Source organism: Mirounga angustirostris, unplaced genomic scaffold, assembly GCF_029215605.1.
Source record: "Mirounga angustirostris isolate CCGP_5_RB_7025 unplaced genomic scaffold, mMirAng1.0.hap1 SCAF_12, whole genome shotgun sequence".
In the NCBI taxonomy this organism is placed as follows: Eukaryota; Metazoa; Chordata; class Mammalia; order Carnivora; family Phocidae; genus Mirounga; species Mirounga angustirostris.
This window is the reverse complement of record NW_026991720.1, coordinates 37,143,054-37,163,499: the sequence shown is the minus strand read 5'-3', so window position 1 is coordinate 37,163,499 and position 20,446 is coordinate 37,143,054. Positions and strand designations below refer to the sequence as shown.

Below are 20,446 nucleotides of genomic sequence, written 5' to 3'. Positions count from 1 at the left end.
GGGGGAGGGGTAGGAGACCTTAGTTTCATCTGGTCCCAGGCATTCAGCTAGTTATCTATCAAATCATTCTGAACACCTGCAAACTCAACCGGAGATCTAAGAAAAGAATTGCTGCAATTCTACAAATAGAAAAGCGACCACTTTCTGCAAGGTAGGAGGTGTGGAGAAGCAAATCCGAGGGGATATATGGGAAGATAAACCGTGAGGGGAGGGAGCCTCTGTAAACCCGCTACCAGAAAGTGATATAGCAGCAGAGCACAAAATCGGAACTTTAAGAAGTCTGCTTGGGTGAAGGACGTCCCTGCCTGAAAACAGGGCACAATCCTAGGAGGAATAGTGTGGCCTCAGGGTCCTCAGGGTCACAGGAATACCGGGGTGCCGAGTGCGGCAGAGTTTCCAGGCACTGGAGCGGGTTGCAATAAGTGAGCCCAGGAGTGGACTTTCAGCCCAGAGTTGCCATATACCACAAACAGCAGTATAGTCGGGAGACTGCTCTCTGAGCAGGGGCCCAGCGAGGGGCAGAACCCCGGTGAGACCCCCATTTCCTCTGCCAGGAGGAGCGGTGCAAGTACGTGTCACAGGAGTCTGCAGGGTTTGGAGACTCAGGACAGGGTTGTGTGCCTGACACAGAAATGCTCAGTCACAGGCTGGGTGAGCATGGAGTGTGGATGGAGACCAGGGAGACAGGAGTGACTGCTTTTCCCTGAAGGTGCCCTGAGGAGTGGGGCCCTGAGCTCTTGGCTCCTCTGGGGCGAGAGATTGGGAGGCTGCCATTTTCATTCTCCTCCTCTAAAGCTGTGTGGAAAACCTTCAGGGAACAAAAGCCACATAGAGCAATCCAGAGCCACTTACTTCGTCTGGCCCCCTGGCAAGGGCTGTACAATTACGCCCAGGGAAAAAGACACCTGAGAATCAGCACAACAGGCCCCTCCCCCAGAAGGTCAGTAAGAACAACTGGCCAAGACGAAGTTTATCAATCACAGAAAACTGCAAAACTCCAGTGCTAGGGGAAAATAGTATATAGAATTCATGTATTTTTTTCCTCCATGATTCTTTAGTCTTTCAATTTTAATTTTTTTTCTCTTTCCTTTTTCAATCAATTTCTTACTTTATCAACTCTTTTTTAAAAATCATTTTAAATTTTCATTTTTAGAGTTAACATTCTATACTTTCATTGTATTTAATTTTATTTTTGTATATATATAAGTTTTTCTTTCTTTACAATTTTGGGATGCAGTTTCTTCTAACAAACAGACCAAAATACTCTCAGGATATAGTGTATTGCTCTGTTCTGTTCACTTGTCTGATTATATTCTCTCTCTCTCTCTTTTTAAAATTTTTATTATTTTATTCTTTTTTGGTTTCAGCTCTCTTATGATTTGTTTAGTGTATATTTCTCTATATATTTTGTTGTTGCCATTTTAGTATTTTGTTCTTTCATCTATACTTCTCTGGATAGAATGACAAGATGGAAAAACTCACCTCAAAAAAGAGAACAAGAGGCAGTGCTGACTGCCAGGGACCTAATCAGTACGGATATAAGTAAGATGTCAGAACTAGAGTTCAGAATAATGATTATAAAGATACTAGCTGGGCTTGAAAAAAGCACAGAAGACACTGGAGAATCCCTTTCTAGAGAAATAAAATAGCTAAAATCTAACCAAGTCAAAATCAAAAAGGCTATTAATGAATGGCAATCAAAAATGGAGACACTAATTACTAGGATAAATGAGGCAGAAGAGAGAATTAGTGATATAGAAGACAAAATGATGGAGAATAAAGAAGCTGAGAAAAAGATAACTACTGGATCATGAGGGGAGAGTTCAAGACGTAAGTGATACAATACAGTGAAACAATATTAGAATAATTGGGATCCCAGAAGAAAAGGAAAGGGGGGGGGGGGCAGAAGGTATACTGGAGCAAATTATAGTGGAGGACTTCCCTAATCTGGGGAAGGAAACAGGCATTCAAGTGCAGAAGGCACAGAGAACCCCCTTCAAAATCAATAAAAATAGGTCAACACCCCAACATATAATAGTGAAACTTGCAAATCTTAGACACAAAAGAAAAATTCTGAAAGCAGCTCGGGGCGGGGGGCGGGGGGGGAGAGGTCTGTAACCTACAAGGGTAGAAACATTAGACTGGCAGCAGACCTGTCCACAGAGACCTGGAGGCCAGAAAGGACTGGCATGATATATTCAGGGTGCTATATGAGGAAAATATGCAGCCAAGAATACTTTATTAAGCTAGGCTGTCATTCAAAAGAGGAGAGATAAAAAGCTTCCAGGACAAATAGAAACTAAAAGAATTTGTAATCACCAAACCAGCCCTGCAAGAAACATTAAAAGGGATCCTTTAAGTGAAGAGACAGCCCTAAAGTAACATAGACCAGAAAGCAACACAGACAATATACAGTAACAGTCACCTTACAGGCAATACAATGGCACTAAATTCATATCTTTCAATAGTTACCCTGAATGTGAATGAGCTAAATGCCCCAATCAAAAGACACAGGGTATCAGATTGGATAAAAAAACAAGACCAATCAATATGCTGTCTGCAAGAGACTCATTTTAGACCCAAAGACACCTCCAGATTGAAAGTGAGGGAGTGGAAAACCATTTACCATGCTAATGGACACCAAAAGAAAGCTGGGGTGGCAATCCTTATATCAGACAAATTAGATTTTAAACCAAAGACTGTAATAAGAGATGAAGAAGGACACTACATCATACTTAAAGGGTCTATCCAACAAGAAGATCTAACACTTGTAAATATTTATGTTCCTAACAGGGGAGCAGCCAATTATATAAATCAATTAACAACAAAATTAAAGAAACACATTGATAATAATACAATAATAGTAGGGGACTTTAACATCCCCCTCACTGCAATGGACAGATCATCTAAGCAGAAAATCAACAGGGCAATAAGAGCTTTGAATGACACACTGGACCAGATGGACTTCACGGATATATTCAGAGCATTCCATTCTAAAACAACAGAATATACATTCTTCTCAAGTGCACCTGGAATACTCTCCAGAAGAGATCACATATTGGGTCAGAAATCAGGTCCCAAATGGTACCAAAAGATTGGGATCATTCCCTGAATATTTTCAAACCACAGTGCTTTGAAACTTGAACTCAATCACAAGAGGAAATTTGGAAAGAACTCAAATACATAGAGGCTAAAGAGCATCCTACTAAAGAAAATGAAATTGAAATTGAAAATGAAAATGTAAACACAACTGTTTCAGGTGGTCCAGGAGGGAAGTATATAGCAATAAAAGCTTTCTCAAGAAACAAGAAAGGTCTCAAAAACACAACCTAACCTTGTACCTAAAGGAGTTGGGGAAAGAACAGCAAATACAACCTAAAACCAGGAGGAGAAAAGAAATAATAAAGATTGAGCAGAAATCAATGAAATAGAAACCAAAAGAAGGGTAGAACAGATCAATGAAACTAGGAGCTGGTCCTCTGAAAGAATTAATATTGATAAACCCCTGGCCAGACTAATCAAAAAGAAAAGAGAAATGACCCAAATAAATAAAATCATGATTGAAAGAGGAGAGATCACAACCACCACCGAAGAAATAGACAATTATAAAAACATATTATGAGCAACTACATGCCAACAAATTAGGCAATCTGGAAGAAATGGATGCATTCCTTGAGACATATAAACTACGAAAACTGAAACAGGAAGAAAGAAAACCTGAACAGACCCATAACCAGCAAGGAAATTGAAGTAGTAATAAAAAATCTCCCAACAAACAAGAGTCCAGGGCTGGATGGCTTCCCAGGGTAATTCTACCAAACATTTAAAGAATTAATACTGATTCTTCTGAAGCTGTTTCAAAAAATAGAAATGGAAGGAAAACTTCCAAACTCTTTTTATGAGCCAGTATTACCCTGATCCCAAAACCAGGCCAAAGACCCCACCAAAAAGGAGAATTACAGACCAATATCCCTGATGAACATGAATGCAAGGTTCTCACCAAGATACAAGCCAATAGGATCCAATAGTACATTAATAGGATTATCCACCATAACCAAGTGGGATTTATTCCTGGACTGCAAGGTTGGTTCAACATCCACAAATCAATCAATGTGATACACTACACTAATAAAAGTAAGGACAAGAACCATATGATCCTCTCAACAGATGCAGAAAAAGCATTTCATTTGACAAAGTACAGCATTCTTTCTTGATTAAAGCTCTCCAGTGTAGGGATAGAGGGAACATACCTCAATATCATAAAAGCCATATATGAAAAGCTCACAGTGAATATCATTCTCAATGGGGAAAAACTGAGAGCTTTTCCCCTAAGGTCAGGAACATGGCAGGGATGTCCACTATCACCACTGCTATTCAACATAGTATTAGAAGTCCTAGCCTCAGCAATCAGACAACAAAAAGAAATAAAAGGCATCTGAATCGACATAGAAGAAGTCAAACTCACTCTTCTCAGGTGACATGATACTCTATGTGGAAAATCCAAAAGACTCCACCCCCAAATTGCTAGAACTCATACAGGAATTCACTAAAGTGGCAGGATATAAAATCAATGCACAGAAATCAGTTGCATTTCTATACATTAACAATGAGACAGAAGAAAGAGAAATTAAGGAATTGATCCCATATACAACTGCACCAAAACCCATAAGATACCTAGGAATATACCTAACCAAAGAGGCAAAGGATCTGTACTCAGAATAACTATAGAACACTCATGAAAGAAATCGAGGAAGACACAAAGAAGTGGCAAAACGTTCCATGCTCATGGATTGGAAGAAGAGATATTGTTAAAATGTCTATGCTACCTAGAGCAATCTACACATTCAATGCAATCCTTATCAAAATACCATCAACGTTTTTCACAGAGCTGGAATAATCCTAAAATTTTTATGGAAACAGAAAAGACCCCAAATAGCCAAAGAAATGTTGAAAAAGAAAACCAAAGCTGGTGGCATCACAATTCTGGACTTCAAGCTCTATTACAAAGCTGTAATCATCAAGACAGTATGGTACTGGCACAAAAACAGACACATAGATCAATGGAACACAATAGAGAGCCCAGAAATGGACCCTCAACTCTATGGTCAACTAATCTTTGACAAAGCAGGAAAGAATATCCAATGGAAAAAAGACAGTCTCTTCAACAAATGATGTTGGGAAAATTGGACAGCCACATGCAGAATGAAACTGGACCACTTTCTTACACCATCCACAAAAATATACTCCAAATGGATGATAGACCTAAATGTGAGACAGGAATCCATCAAAATCCTAGAGGAAAACACAGCAGCAACCTCCGTGACCTCAGCCACAGCAACTACTTGCTAGACACGTCCCAAAGGCAAGGGAACTAAAGGCAAAAAATGAACTACTGGGACTTCAAGATAAAAAGCTTTTGCATAGCAAAGAAACAACTGACAAAACCAAAAGACAATTGACAGAATGGGAGAAGATATTTGCAAATGTCTAAGCAGGTAAAGGGCTAGTATCCAAAATCTATAAAGAACTTACCAAAGGCAACACCCAAAGAACAAATAACCCATTCAAGAAATGGGCAGAAGACATGAACAGACATTTTTCCAAAGAAGACATCCAAATGGCCAACAGACACATGAAAAAGTGTTCAACATCACTCGGCATCAGGGAAATCCAAATCAAAACCTCAATGAGATACCACCTCACACCAGTCAGAATGGCTAAAATAAACCAGGAAACGACAGATGTTAGCGAGGATGCGGAGAAAGGGGAACCCTCCTCCACTGTTGGTGGGAATGCAAGCTGGTGCAGCCACTCTGGAAAACAGCATGGAGGTTCTTCAAAAAGTTGAAAATAGAACTACTGTATGACCCAACAATTGCACTACTAGGTATCTACTCCAAAGAATCAAAGGTAGTGATCCAAAAAATACAAATATAGCGATCCGAAGGGGCACCGGCAACCCAATGTTTAAAGCCGTAATGTCCACAGTAGCCAAACTATGGAAAGAGCCCGGATGTCCATCGACAGATGAATGGATAAAGAAGATGTGGTGTATATATACATTGGAATACTACTCAGCCATGAAAAAATGAAATCTTGCCATTTGCAACAATGTAGATGGAACTAAAGGATATTATGCTAAGTGAAATAAGTCAATCAGGGAAAGACAATTATCATGTGATCTCATTCATATGTGGAATTTAAGAAACAAAACAGAGGATCATAGGGGAAGAGAGGAAAAAATAAAGGAAGAGGAGATCAGAGAGGAAGACAAACCAGAGACTCTTAATCATAGGAAACAAACTGAGGGTTGCTGGAGGGGAGTGGGGTGGGGATGGGAGATGGGGTAACTGGGTGGTGGGCAGTAAGGAGCGCACATGATGTAATGAGCACTGGGTGTTATATAAGGCTGATGAATCACTGACCTCTACCTCTGAAACCAGTAATGTATCATATGTTACTTTTTAAAAAAAGTAAACAAAATGCAGTAAACACAGGCCAGAGACAAATAATAACTTGGGGAAATACTTCCACATATATTCCTGACTAATTATCGATATTTCTCAAATACTGAAGAAAACCAGAGGGAATAATCAGTACATTCACAAAATAAATACAAACTGTAAATAAATATATGAAAATATATCTTTTTTTAAAAGATTTTACTTATTTATTTGAGAGAGAGAGAGGCAGAGGGAGAGGGAGAAGCAGATTCCCCCCCATCAATCCTGATGTGGTGCTCGATCCCAGGACCTGGGGATCATGACCTGAGCCAAAGGCAGATGCCTAACCAACTAAGCTACCCAGATGCACCGAAAATATATCTTCTTATCTAGCATTCAACAAATGCCAAAAAGAAAAAAATCAACCCTAGTATGATCATTTTCGTCTGTTATTTGGAAAGATTAAAATAACACCCAGCGTTGGAGAGGTTGTTGGGAAAATGGGTATCCCCAAGAATAGTTATCCCTGCCAGACAGGAAATAAATTGGTACATGCCATTGTTGGCCCATGAAGCAAAGGTTAAATTGTCAACTCTTTGATAGATCAATTCACTTTTAGGGAAATTATTCTAAGGAGATGGTCAAAGATTGCAACATTGTGTAAAAAATGTTCATCAAGGAATTATTTTCATCTAGCCCCCAGATTGTGATCTGTAAATCCTCTTACCACTAAAAAGAAGGAGTCATTGGAGAAATGGTTGCTTTAAGGTCTGGGGCAAGGGGTGTGTAAGTGAGCATGGGGTACCTAGTCATCCCGGTAAGCCAGGAAGGCAGCTGGGAGGAAGACATTAAAGCAGTTGGCCTGTGATCCATGCACTCCCTTTAATGGAGGAATAAATATGCTTGGGGAATAGAAAAGAAGGCAGGTGATTGGGTCTTATCCCCTCGTCAATTGCACCTTCAAGGAAACAGACAAATTGCCAGGAAGAAGAGATGGTATCTGTGTCCTCAGCTAAAGAGTTGCTTATACTAGTAACACCCAGAAGCCAGGAGACATGATTTCCTACAGAATGTCCCAGAAACGTTTTCTAACTCTCTGCAATATAAAATGGAATATTTCATAATGTGAATTTACTCCCTGGGTGAGGAATCCTGTGAATCTTACTTAGAGACTCCCATCTATTCCACATTATTATTAATGTGGGAAAGAAAGACCTGGAGGACAAGGCTTGAGGTCTCAGGTGTCTCTCTGCTTCATCTGAGGCTCTTGATTGCCTTAAGTTATTAGGAAAGCTTGCTGCTGATTTGACCATCCAGTCCTTTGTTTTAGCTCTGTAGCAACTATTGAGATGCTATCAGAAAGACTCAGAAGTCAATTTGAAGAGGCTCCCAATGGGCAAAATGGAACAACTTGAAAAATTAATAAGAATAATAACTGCAATGGATTAAAAAAAACAAGTGTGCTTAAGTCCATGAATTACTAATGATACTAAAACCAAAACCAAACAAAAACTTCTCTGGTCACTTTTGTAGGGTATTATTCTTCCTTTGCTATACCTCAGGGTAATCATATAGTGGATGAGGAAACGTTTCTCATTATAGAAGTGTTCCGATGAATAAACAAAGAAGGAGTGATAAAATATCACCATTTTGTGATACCTAATAGATTATAGAAGTGTTCCGATGAATAAACAAAGAAGGAGTGATAAAATATCACCATTTTGTGATACCTAATAGATTAGGGCCGTCATCATCACGGCTGCCAACACAGCTACAAGAAAGACACAACCAGAAGTTTGTAACACCACCTATGAAGTACTCTTGCAAAAAAAAAAAAAAAAATCCCAAATAACAACATCGTATCAAGCCTCTAAATCTAACTGCCAATTACAAAAAAATAGAGGGACCAAGAAACACGTTAAACTACCCCAATGGTTCAGTCTGCAAATTGTAAGGCAAAAAAGCAATTCAGGGAGAACCTATAGATCAACAGAGACTTTAGGAGACCTCTCAACCCGCTGCGGTGTATGGCCCTCATTTGGATCTGAAATCAAACAACAAATGACAAAAAAACAAAACTCATAAAATAAACAGACCCTTGGTGAAGTGTGAATGCTGCCTTGATTTTTATGTCAAGGAGTTACTGTTAATTTTTTAGATGGGATAATATATGATATCGTGGTTGTTTTTTAGTTAATATACATATTTATAGATGAAATGAGATGATGTCTGAGATTTACTTTAAAATAATCCAGTATAAAACAGGAAGATGCTGGTAAAACAAAATTGGCCTTTTTGATAGTTGTTTAAGTAAAATGATGGGTAAATCAGGTTCATTATATATATATATATTTTTTAAAATATATTTTTAAATTACTATGACTATACTGTTTTCCTTTTTTTTTTTTTTTAAGATTTATTTATTTATTTATTTGAGAGAGAGAATGAGATAGAGAGAGAGAGCATGAGAGGGGGCAGGGTCAGAGGGAGAAGCAGACCCCCCGCTGAGCAGGGAGCCCGATGCGGGACTCGATCCCGGGACTCCAGGATCACGACCCGAGCCGAAGGCAGTCGCTTAACCAACTGAGCCACCCAGTTTATATTTTCTTTACTTTTGTATGATACAACTTAAATTTAAAAGGGACACTGGATGTTGTGCACAGAGGTGACTGCAGGGGGTTAGGGTAGAAACACATGACCACTTAGGAGACTACTGCAGAAATCAGACACTAGATGGCGCTATTAGTGGGGGCTGGTGAAGAGTGGTTGGATTCTGCCTGTATTCTGAAAGTAGAGCCACATGATTTTCTGATGGATATTATGTGACATGTGAAACTATTCTCATTATCTATAGTTGGAGCTTAAAAAGTCGTCATACATTTCTTTTGTAGTTTTATCTTGTTTAAAATTTTTTAAATGAGCTTACTTATTAACCAGAAGAAGTACAGATTTTTTTGTTTGTTCTCAAGACAATAAAAACAATTACTGAGAAAACAGTAGTTCAAAGGCATTGTCATCTTCGAAAGAATGGGATAATATATTCTGGGGCCATGTTTAGAGAATAAAGGTCCACAATCTCATCTAAAACCTTTGGTGCCAGAAGTTTCACAATTCAGGAAATTTCAGATTTTAGAAACATAATATACAGCACATGGAGTCTATTATGTAATCCTCAAACAGGGTCCGGGGAAATACTCTCTAACCAAATGCATTAATATTTCTGCAGTAACACATAAGAATATTCATACTAAATGACATAAAGATCATAAATGGTCTTACATCAGATCAGGTTAGGCTTATTACCAATTGAGTTTGGAGCTGAACTTAGGAAAACATCTTTTGGTTTACAGAATCTTTTAGATTTTGGCATTGTACATAAGGAATTTCAATTCAGGTTGGCATACATTTATTTAGTACCTACTATGTGTCCCTGATCTTGAGGACCTTATATGCCATGCATCGAAGCAGTAAACCAGCAACTTTAATAGAAGGTGGGGACATTCCAGGCAGTGGGAACAAGAGAAAGACATAAGGCTGTTATGAGTGGGCTGTGTTCAGAGAACAAAGTAGCCCAATTTAATTTGTTCTGTTTGAAAGAACGTAAGATTATATATTCTAATAAAGTAGGCAGCTGATGTTTGAAAGGTTATGTTTTGTCATGTTTTTTTAATCATTATCAGCATGGTACTTTTTGTGAGTATTGTGTGTGTGTGTGTGTGTGTGTGTGTGAGACAAGGGTGTGGGGGGTAATATTTCAAAGGTTAGGATCATTGGTGAGGCCTCAGAGAATTTAATGCTCTGGGTAGTAAGTAGCTGAAAAGGCTCTCTGAATCATTAATGCAGGGATAGATGACTAAGAACATTTCTGTGGGTTGGGCCCATTCAGCATGAAGCTTAAGACTTTCTGAGACTGTTTAGCAGCCTCTACTCTTCCATGGAAGGCACCAGGGTATACCATGTAAGCAACCAGCTTTGGGGACCCTTGACTCAGACCCTACAAGAATAGGACTACACTGAGGCAGTCTACTGAACTGAGTTCCATTTCTTTATTTTATATTTTTTAAAGATTTTATTTATTTATTTGAGAGAGAGAATGAGAGACAGAGAGCATGAGAGGGAGGAGGGTCAGAGGGAGAAGCAAACCCCCCGCTGAGTGGGGAGCCCGCTACGGGACTCGATCCCGGGACTCCAGGATCATAACCTGAGCTGAAGGCAGTCGCTTAAACAACTGAGCCACCCAGGCGCCCAGTTCCATTTCTTTAGGAAGCGATGTGAATTTTTTAGCACTGTAAAAGGAAAACACCATTAAATCCTTATCATAATCAAACATGATAAGCTGAGTGATTTCAACGCTTAGTGAGATTTCAGGTAGGACAGGCCATTCTTGGAAGACCATTTGGGCAGGAGCTGCTCTTATGTATTCAGTGAGAGTGGCTTATTACCTAAATAGGAAAGGAGTTAAATGATATTTTCACAATCGTCACTTTTTCGATCAGCTAGAGGACTAGGGCAATCAAAGGGCTGGCTTCAGTCCTGATGGATGTAGCAAGGGAGGGAGAAGGATGCTGCTTGGATGCAGGGCTGCCATCAAGGTGCTGCCAGCCCGAGGAGTGACACAGGCAGCAGGCCAGGTCTCTCCCCGATACAACTGCTGTCAGCACCCAGACCTCGGGCCTGGAGCTGGGGCCTGTTTTACAACCTGAAGGGTTCTTTCGTGCTGTGGTTTCCATAGAATGACACCCAACGGTCTCCAGCTGGTGTTCATCCAGGACGGCTCAGTGAGACTCACACAGCCGCCTCCCTTCTACTGCCACCAGGATCAGCACGGAGCTACTGGAGCTCTGCGCTAGCCTCAGGCTACGTTTAAGGAAACTGAGCTCGAAGAGCTGGCTGGGACTGGCTGTTGAGGCAGGAAAATCTGGGTTTGAGTCTAGCCTTTTTCAACGTCTTGATGTGAGACCTCTGGCAAAGGCTTTTAACTTCTGGTTAAAACTTGTAAAAAGAGGGAGAGGGATACATACCTCATAGTTTTGGTATGATGATTAAATAAGACAAGGTAGAGAACCTCTTCCCACTGGCCTACAGTCATTCGAATTCCAGCTCTTTTACTCAAGGGCCTGCAGGGTTTCCATGCTGTAGTCATAGTTCTTTTTGAGGAATGCCTCTTGCTGGCCGGACTAGGAGAACAGTCACGTTCCCCTCCAAGCCTTGGTCACAGGGGTCAATACAATAAACATTTACTACCTTACTCTGTGTGCTTCCGGACACTTGGAGTCAACAGCAGAAGCAATTAATATATGGCATGACTCCCAGTGAGCAACTGTGATGAGAAAGTACTTGAGAATAAGCTCTGATGCTTACCACTTCACGCTTTTCCACTTCAAACCAGCGGGAAATTCCAGGTAAACTCTGCACCAAGTATAATGATGTTCTCTCCACCCAGAGACTCTACGGAATACAAAACAAATTAAGTCCCCAAGTGTCCCTTCTTCCTAGTTACTGAGCTATGACTAACGTTAGCCATGCGATTTGGTCAGGTTTGCTTATTTCTGTAGGCTTTTCTTTAGTATCCCTTCTAGCATGTGGGTAATCCCTTCACACTCGTGAAGCCTTCACGGTAAGATACCACTGATGCCGTGTTAATCATTCCCATTCTGTGTTGTCGGACACTTTTTCCTGTGTGGAATACATCATCTACTGCAGACAGCAAGCTTAAAATAGAGTAACACCACAGTTATTTCCTTTGCTAGTTCTTTCACATTCCAATTTAAACCCCCTCACTCCTTAAGGTCTTGCCATTTTTATCTGGAAGGGGTAACAGTATCAGCTAGTCAACACAGGTTTAGAATAATAACATCCTCACAGAGGAAAGGTCCATGAAGAATCACGTAGCTCCACCTTTCTATTTTAAAAAGGGAGATGCTAAGCATCCAGGAGGCAATGTGACCTGCCCGGGGGTACATTCTAGTTCCCAGACTCTACCTACTAGAACTTCTGACTTCCTCACTGCGCCACATTTTCTCACACCCATTTGAACTGCCATCATCCAGGAGGATCCGTATTTCAAGAGCTGAGGCTTCCCCTGGCCAGGAGAGCACCCCCGTGACACGGGAAGCCACAGCTGCCTTGATAAGAGCCGCTGTGGGCGACAGATTTCTCTTGTGTCAACCATGTCTCTCTGTCTATGCCTCATTTTTCTCAAGAGGATAACAAACTTCACAAAATCCCTGAAATAGTGCCACTTATTCCAGAACAACAGAAACTGGGAGGATTTCTTCGTGTCAGCCAAGATATACTGAAATGAATATGGCAGAGTCCCTGTGCCGGCGGCTGGAAGCATCGCGGCGGTGACAGGGAGGTGAGCGCATGGTAGGGGTGACAGGGAGGTGAGCACGGAGGGAAGGGCTCAGGGCAAAGAGAAAGGAACGCTGGGCTCGCGGTGCTGGGGGAGAGCAGAAGGAAGCAGGCAGGCAGAGCAGCCTGTGGGAGGAGGACGGCACTTCTCAGAGGAGGTGACACGTGAGCTGAATGCTGAAGAGTGAGTAGGAGTTTGCCAGGCGGAGGGAGGGGGAGCGCTGCAGGCAGCAGGAAGCAGCCCACGCAGAGACCCTAGCGAGCGAACCAGCGAGTGAGCCAGGGGCTGGAGAAAGGGAAAGGGCACGCGGAGATGGGGAAGAGAAGTTCGGTCTCGCTGGAGCCCCAGAGGGAGGGTGGGCGAGTGGGATGCGGTGCAGATGAGGCTTCTGAGGGGCAGTTTGGTGCCAGATGCTGAGGGCTGGAAGCACAGGAATGAGGAGCCAGACTTATCGTATTTTCTAGGGGGACTGCTATAGCACTGATAAATATGCTGGAAATGAGCTGGAAATGCGCTGCAGCAGGAAGTGCAAAGGAGTAGGTACTGGAAGGTGTGGGTTGTAGTGTAGGGTTTCCGGGTAGTTAGAATGTGACTTTGAGCAAGTCACCTGCCTGACTCCAGCAGATCTCAGACTTTGTATTCAGTGTCCCCAACCGCAACGAAAGCTGTATTATAAACTAATGATCATTAATTGGTTTTGTGGGACACAAAGAAAAATGTAAGTATCCAAAAGGACTAGAAATGATCATGGATCTTTTCAATGACGTCCCCGTACTGTCTTCCAATAGTTTCTTTGCCTTGATAGGTAACCCATCGGATCTCCTTGCACAGAGGACTGCCCTATGTGGAGGCCCATCGTGACACTGCAGAGCGACCCCAGCTTCCCCTTCTGATTGCCCGGCTGTGCCCCATTCCTGGAGCTACTGCTGTGGGCGCTGGGAACTGACACTTAGGCAGAGGAGACAAGGACAGTTAACATCAGAGATCACTGCTAATAGTGTTAGGAGGACGTTTCCCAGCTTAAGTAGAGACTCTGTGATAAAAGAAGCTAAACCAATTAACCCACAGTAATAGGTCAGTTTTGTAGGGGGGGGAATACTGACTAACCAGGGATCTATCTGGTCCCACTTTGTCACTGTTATCAAGGAAAGAAGAGATTATAACGTATCTGTGGCACAATCCCCCAGTAGGGCTGTTAGACAGTCCAAGAGAGCTCGGGATGGCAAGGCTTATTACAACTACTGAGAATGGACGACTCAGCACATGCAAGGAGTCTATGGTTGGCTTTTACTCGGTGTCTTCTCAGAAGTCCTAATGACACACCATTCTAACAAGAAAGAGCAGAAGATCACACAGAAATCTTTCACTGTACCAGCAGTCTACCTAACTGTTCCCTGTCTCAGATTCTTCATTTCCCCTGTCGGTTAAGCATTCTTTACTCACTGCACACTATCTGAGAACAAATATCCTGTGGTCCCCACCGTTGGTTCAATATGAGTGAATAAGAAGGCTGAGCTCAACCGTGACATCTCAAAGACTGGTCTAAGGACCACCAGCACTGTCACAAAGAAGCTGATTATTCCAGGCCTTCCTCTCAGACCTACTGAGTCAGGATTCCTGAGCTAAGAAGTCTGCTTGGTTAGAAAAGCACCCCCACGGCACTCTGATATACAGTTGAGTTTGAGATCAACAAGACTCAATGGTTTCTAGTCCCTTCTGCTTCTATCACTTGACTCTATTCTAAATAAATACTTATCGAGGGGCTTGTTCCAAAGAGCTCATGGGAAATCGTATGTAATAAGAACTGCACGGTACCTTGAATTCATTTTCTTTATCTTTAGTGCCTTTGTGAAATGGTCTGTCATAGCGGAATTTCCAGATATGATTCACTTTATAGAAACTTTTGATGTTGTCCGGAACACCCTCTCTCTGCAGGACCTCCTGGCTCTCCGGGATGGGAGTCACGGCATAGATCTGCAAATCTAGGATTAAAAAGTCAAGGAGGAAACCTGACTTGGCAAACGCCATGGAAATCTGGCTTGAGCTGAGCTGTGGCAGAGAGCAGAGAATGGGTAAACAATCTGGTGTTTCCACTGGGTCGAAGTCATTTAAAAAATGTCAAGAAGGGGCCAAGAACTCAGTTCATGACAAATCATTTCTCAAACTACAGGCCTTGAACTAGTTTTAGGGAGGTGATTCTGACAAAGTATCTGTTTAAAATGTCTATAACGTGTGAATTTATCACTGATTTTTTTTTTCTTCTTTCTTTTCTTGGTAGGGGGTGGGTGGGAATGGCTTGGATCTTAGGTACTCAGAATTGTATTATTCTAATCCTTAAGAGACATTCCAAGCATGGCCCCTCTTAACTAATGTTTGTTTGTAAAATAATGTATAAATACCCATGCAACCATGACCAAAGACAATAACCAGTTCTGACAGTGATTTATATTTACTTGTGTGATGCTCTGTGTCTCCAGCCCTCCCACACTTGTGGTATCACTCTCCCAAATCTTATACTGATAAGCAGAGTGTTGTTGTAGTTGATATTTAAAAAATTACATTAAAGGGGTATCATATGAATCACTGAACACTACATCTAAAACTAATGATGTACTATATGTTGGCTAATTGAATTTAAATTTAAAAAAATAAAGGGGTATCATATTTACTTGTATATTTACCTTCTTCTCTTCTCATTCAAAGAAGGATAGCAAAATCTTTTCCCTTATGTAATTTCTTGCTTCTGTTGCATTTTATTTTCTACTTTGAAATGGGATCCATGATTATCAATGGGAGTTTCTTGTCTTCTTCAAGATCTTAAGTTTTGGGAGGAGACAGAAGCATTCACAAAGGAGTGCTGGGGTGAATTCCTTTTGTTTCTAATGCCTGGATAATTTCAGTTGAGTTGTTTGTATTTAGATAATGAAAGTGTCAATTACATAGCAATCATCAAAGGCTGTCCAAAATGCCATGGCTAAGAATCCTCCAGAGATACTAAGGTACCTCCTTCTCTGCACTTCCTTCCAGAATAAAAATATCAAGGGAAAAGGGGGTGAATGATATGTGCCAGGAAATATAATGCTATTATTTCCTCCAACTGAAGCAGTTTCCACAGGGTATGTTGGAGGAAAATTATTCTAAGGGAAATCACTAAAAGGAGCTTTAAAAACAGGGTGGAGATATAGAAAAGTTTTAATTAAAAGGAAAAAAAAATTCTTTACCAGAATTTAAGGGATTTCCTTTCAACTGACATTGTGATAGTAACTAGAACATTTCTGTTCAGAAGGAGCTAAGCTAAAATCAAGATGAGTGAGAAAGAGGGAGAGTAAGAACATGGCAAAGAGGCCAGAGGCTGAACAACCTTGCAGGAAAACACTCTGCAGCAAACGGCCAATGGCCCTAACTGCAATGCAGCCCGTCTAGGTGTGGATACACTGAGCTTCCGCCTGGAAGATGGTCTCGTCGGGCTGGTTGGCGTGCTGCATAGCGATGGCTTGGGGGAACTCATTCAGCATTCTCTGTTGGAAGGCCTCCAGCCTTTCATAGTCATGCCCTCGACACACAAACTCCTTATTCTGGAGGTGAAATAAACAAAGAAAAGAGAGCCATGTAATTGAGTGCGTTCCTTACAGAAAGAAGCCAAAAAAGAGGACCGTGGCAGGAAGTGAGCACATGCCTCACATCCATACACTGTAACAAAACCCCCCCAAAAACAGTCTGAAAAATTTGCCCAGATGTGAAAAATGCGAGGCAAGGATCCCGAGCTTCCCTCCCTATTGCTTTTGGTCAGAGGCCCCAGCACGTGCCCCTCCTCCCGGATCGTGTGCTAAGGTGCAAAGAGGCATCGGATTCTCAGAGCACCAAAACATGAAACAAAGCAATCATGTTCCCTCTAAATGCTGATGAGCACATGTGTTAAAGATTTTTTTTTTTAATATAAGCTGGGTATCAGAGTTTAGTGGATAAAGTCTCAATAGGGAGGAAAAGAAAGTAAATTCGATCTCCAAAAATGCATTTTATTGCATTCTTTATCAAGGCCACAGAGATGGGCCTCCACACTGGATCCCGGCATGGAATAAAGGAAGACTGAGCCTGTTCGTATTCCTGCTCTCAGCAAGGCTGGCCCAGGAAACTTCTCTACCATCACCATTACTGGCCTAATCTGAGATTTAGGGTTTGTAGGGACTTGCCGAATGTTGGATACATTTTTTTCCTGTTTTTTTTTTTTTTTGTTGTTGTTGTTCGTTTGTTTTGTTTTATAAGATGTATAAGTACTCTGTGGGCCAGGACTGTATCTCGTTCAGGTAAAAATGGTGAAGGTTATCCTTGAGGTAGGCTAGAGAGCTGGAAAGGTGGGCAGGTTTCTTTAAAGCACCTTACTGGGGACGCCTGGGTGGCTCAGTCGGTTAAGCGGCTGCCTTCGGCCTAGGTCATGATCCCAGGGCCCTGGGATCGAGTCCCACATTGGGCTCCTTGCTCAGCAGGGAGCCTGCTTCTCCCGCTCTCTCCCTCTGCTTGTGCTCTCTCTGTCAAATACATAAAATCTTAAAAAAATAAAATAAAATAAAGCAGCTTACTGGTCAGGTTAGGTAAGAGGGAACTCTGCCAGCTTAATGGTTATGAAGTTCCAACTGCTTAAAACAGCCAATGACAAGGCACTCTGTACATATCTTACTTAACCCACTAAACTTGAGAGGTAGTCACTCCCACATCCCACCCCATTTTAGAACTGGGAACTGAGGATCAAGATCCTTCTGTACTTTGTTCATGTGTACTGTATTTAAGCTCAGGTGTGGGACCAAGGCCTGAACTCTGTACAGCCAGAAAAAACTCCTAGTTGCTACTGGGACCATAAAAGGTTGTGGGTGACATGCCCTGAAGATCTTTAAGAGAAAGAGGGAGTGGTTCGTGGTCTGGGGGAGCTAGCTAAGGCCCAAGGTTCTCAGCATTTCTCAGCCTGATGAGGTTCCTATGCTTGCACAAAATGCCCTAAGGAAGAAATCTGAGCCAGGGGCAGGGGGCTGAGGGTTGCAGCCGAGAAAAAGCAGCTGCAGAGGAAACAGCAGAGAGTGGGCTCTGAAAGCCTGTCACAATTCCTCATAAACCCCCAAATCATGATCCTTTGGTAACACAGGCTAAGACAGACTACCTAGAAATCAGGACCCCCACACAATCCCATGTTTAAAACTGTCTAGATAAAAGAAGGTATGCCTTCTGATGCTATGTATTTTTTATTCTACTCAAAAGATAATAAATTTGCTTGATAAAGTAAGACTACATATGTATATATATGTATGTATATAAATATACATACATATATGGTGCATATTATAGAAGTCCCCAAATAAATATCCGAATACTCTAATAACTGCAGCCTTTTTAAGGCACTGCTTACATATTACAGCAGTTTATAAAATCAGGGGTTACTCTAAGCATATAATCATTCAACGGTGTTAAGAAGTCATTCTGAAATAAAAATAAATTTGGGGACTGATATTGGAGTTGTCAAGAAATTAAAAGGAATTAAAAGCATTTCCCCCATCAATACATTTTTTAAAAAATCACAGCTTTGAAATATAGTTCACATACCATAAAAGACACCCTTTTGAAGGTTTTTAGTATATTCACAGACCAACTATCACCACTGTTGAATGTGAGAACATTTTCATTACCTCAAAGAGAAACTCGTACCCATCAGCAATCACTCCGTTTCCTCCAACATCCCCCCAGCCTCTGAAACCACTAATCTACTTTGTTTCTATGGATTGCCGATTCTGGACATTTCAAATAAATGGAATCATACAACATGTAGTCTTTTGTTACTGACTTCTTTCACTTAACATGATATGCTTAAGGTTCATATATCAGTACTTCATTCCTTTCTTACTGCTAAATATTCCATTGCATGGATATACCATATGTTGTTTATCCATTCATCGGTTGATTGTTATTTGGGCTGCTTCCACTTTTTGGCAATAGTGATTAGTGCTACTATGAACATTTGTGTACAGGTCTTCGTGGGAACATATGTTTTCAATTCTCTTGAGTATATACCTAGGAGTGGAATTACTGGGTCACATTTGTTAATGCTTAAATTTTTTTTATTGTCTTTTCCTTTTGAAAAGGAAATACAGATATATGGTAAAAAAAAAAAAAAAATCCCAAACAGTACAGAGCATACAATGAAAAGTAAATCTCTCTCATCTTTGACCTTGGTCATTCTCCTCAGACAAACCTCTATTCAGAGATATTCTGTGCATAAAGAGATTGTCAGTTTTTCATGAGGGTAAAAAAACTACTCAGATCATATACTTGCGTAAATGTATTAATTTACTGCAGCTTGAAAAATTATCTTGGAATTGATCAACAAGTAAATTTTTAATGTTGATATTTGCTTTTTTTTTTAATTGAAGGACAGACTAGAATATGATTTCCTAAAAAGAGGCCCAGCCTCATGATTCCGAAGGGTGTGGTGCCCTTTAGAAACCAATAGAGGGTGACCCTTCTCTTCATTTTGAAGAAAATGCCATTTATATCTAGAAAAGCTGTTTTGAAAAGACTAATAACATAGGTTGATTTTTTTCTAATTGACTTTCTAACAAAATTTATTTTATTAGCCAATATAGTTTTCTAATTTGCTAAATTCCCTTTAAAATTGTGGCTCCTAAACTTCTTCTTTTTTTTTTTTTAAAGATTTTATTTATTTATTTGACAGAGAGATAGAAGAGCACAAGCAGAGGGAGTGGCAGAGGGAGAGAGAGAAGCAGGCTCTGCACTGAGCAGGGAACCCGATGCGGGACTCGATCCCAGGACCCTGAGATCATGACCTGAGCTGAAGGCAGACGCTTAACCATCTGAGCCACCCAGGCGCCCCAGCTTCTTCTGATTTTTAAAAAACTTTACACTTTTAATTATCACAGTTTCATTTACAAGATGAACATCTAGGACACTTTACAGTGCACTTGCTAGCTGAACTCAGAATTTGATCAGGGCTACAGTATGACTTTTGTGGGCCCCTTCCTCTATAAAAACTTATTAAAAATCATACTGAGAGGGGCGCCTGGGTGGCTCAGTCAGTTAAGAGGTTGCCTTCGGCTCGGGTCATGATCTCAGGGTCCTGGGATCGAGCCCCATGTTGGGCTCCCTGCTCGGTGGAGAGTCTGCTTCTCCCTCTCCCTCTGCCTGCCTCTCTGCCTACTTGTGCTCTCTCTCTATATCTCTGTCAAATAAATAAATAAAATCTTAAAACAAAATCATACTGACTGATTTGGTATAGGGACAAATAAATACATAATAATGTAAGGTCTAATATACAACTTAATAGACATTATAACAATTTCTTCAACCAAAAAAATTCATTTTTCTTCTGATCTTTAAAAGAAATTAAAATACTTTTGTAGGCAATATTAGGACTCGTAAACACTGTACCCACTGTATGTAACAGATCGATCAGCCCTGAGTATGATGTGGGAAAAAAAAAGTAATCTTTTACTTTGCCTGATTTTGAGCCGAGAAAGGAAGGGGGTCTGCTGCACCAGAGTCACGTCTGGACCCTCCTGTGGAGTCTCCAGCCCTCTGCGCCAGACTGTCCCCCTTCTACTCACCACCTGGATCCTGGCCATGTACACTGGGCAGGGGGTTGCTGATG

The 20,446-nt window shown here is 41.1% G+C and overlaps 1 protein-coding gene across 7 annotated transcripts in view; it reads right to left on the bottom strand.

The window, feature by feature from the left end:
- DOCK4 (dedicator of cytokinesis 4) overlaps nucleotides 1–20,446 on the bottom strand; it is a 422,159-nt gene that overhangs the window by 21,484 nt on the left and 380,229 nt on the right. For all 7 annotated transcript variants that reach the window (XM_064575038.1, XM_064575039.1, XM_064575040.1 and 4 more), the window contains 3 exons: nucleotides 16,232–16,373; nucleotides 14,614–14,780; nucleotides 11,805–11,891 (listed from right to left, as the gene is read on the bottom strand). In XM_064575038.1, the coding sequence (XP_064431108.1) occupies nucleotides 11,805–11,891; nucleotides 14,614–14,780; nucleotides 16,232–16,373 (396 nt within the window). The remainder of the gene's footprint in view (nucleotides 1–11,804; nucleotides 11,892–14,613; nucleotides 14,781–16,231; nucleotides 16,374–20,446) is intronic.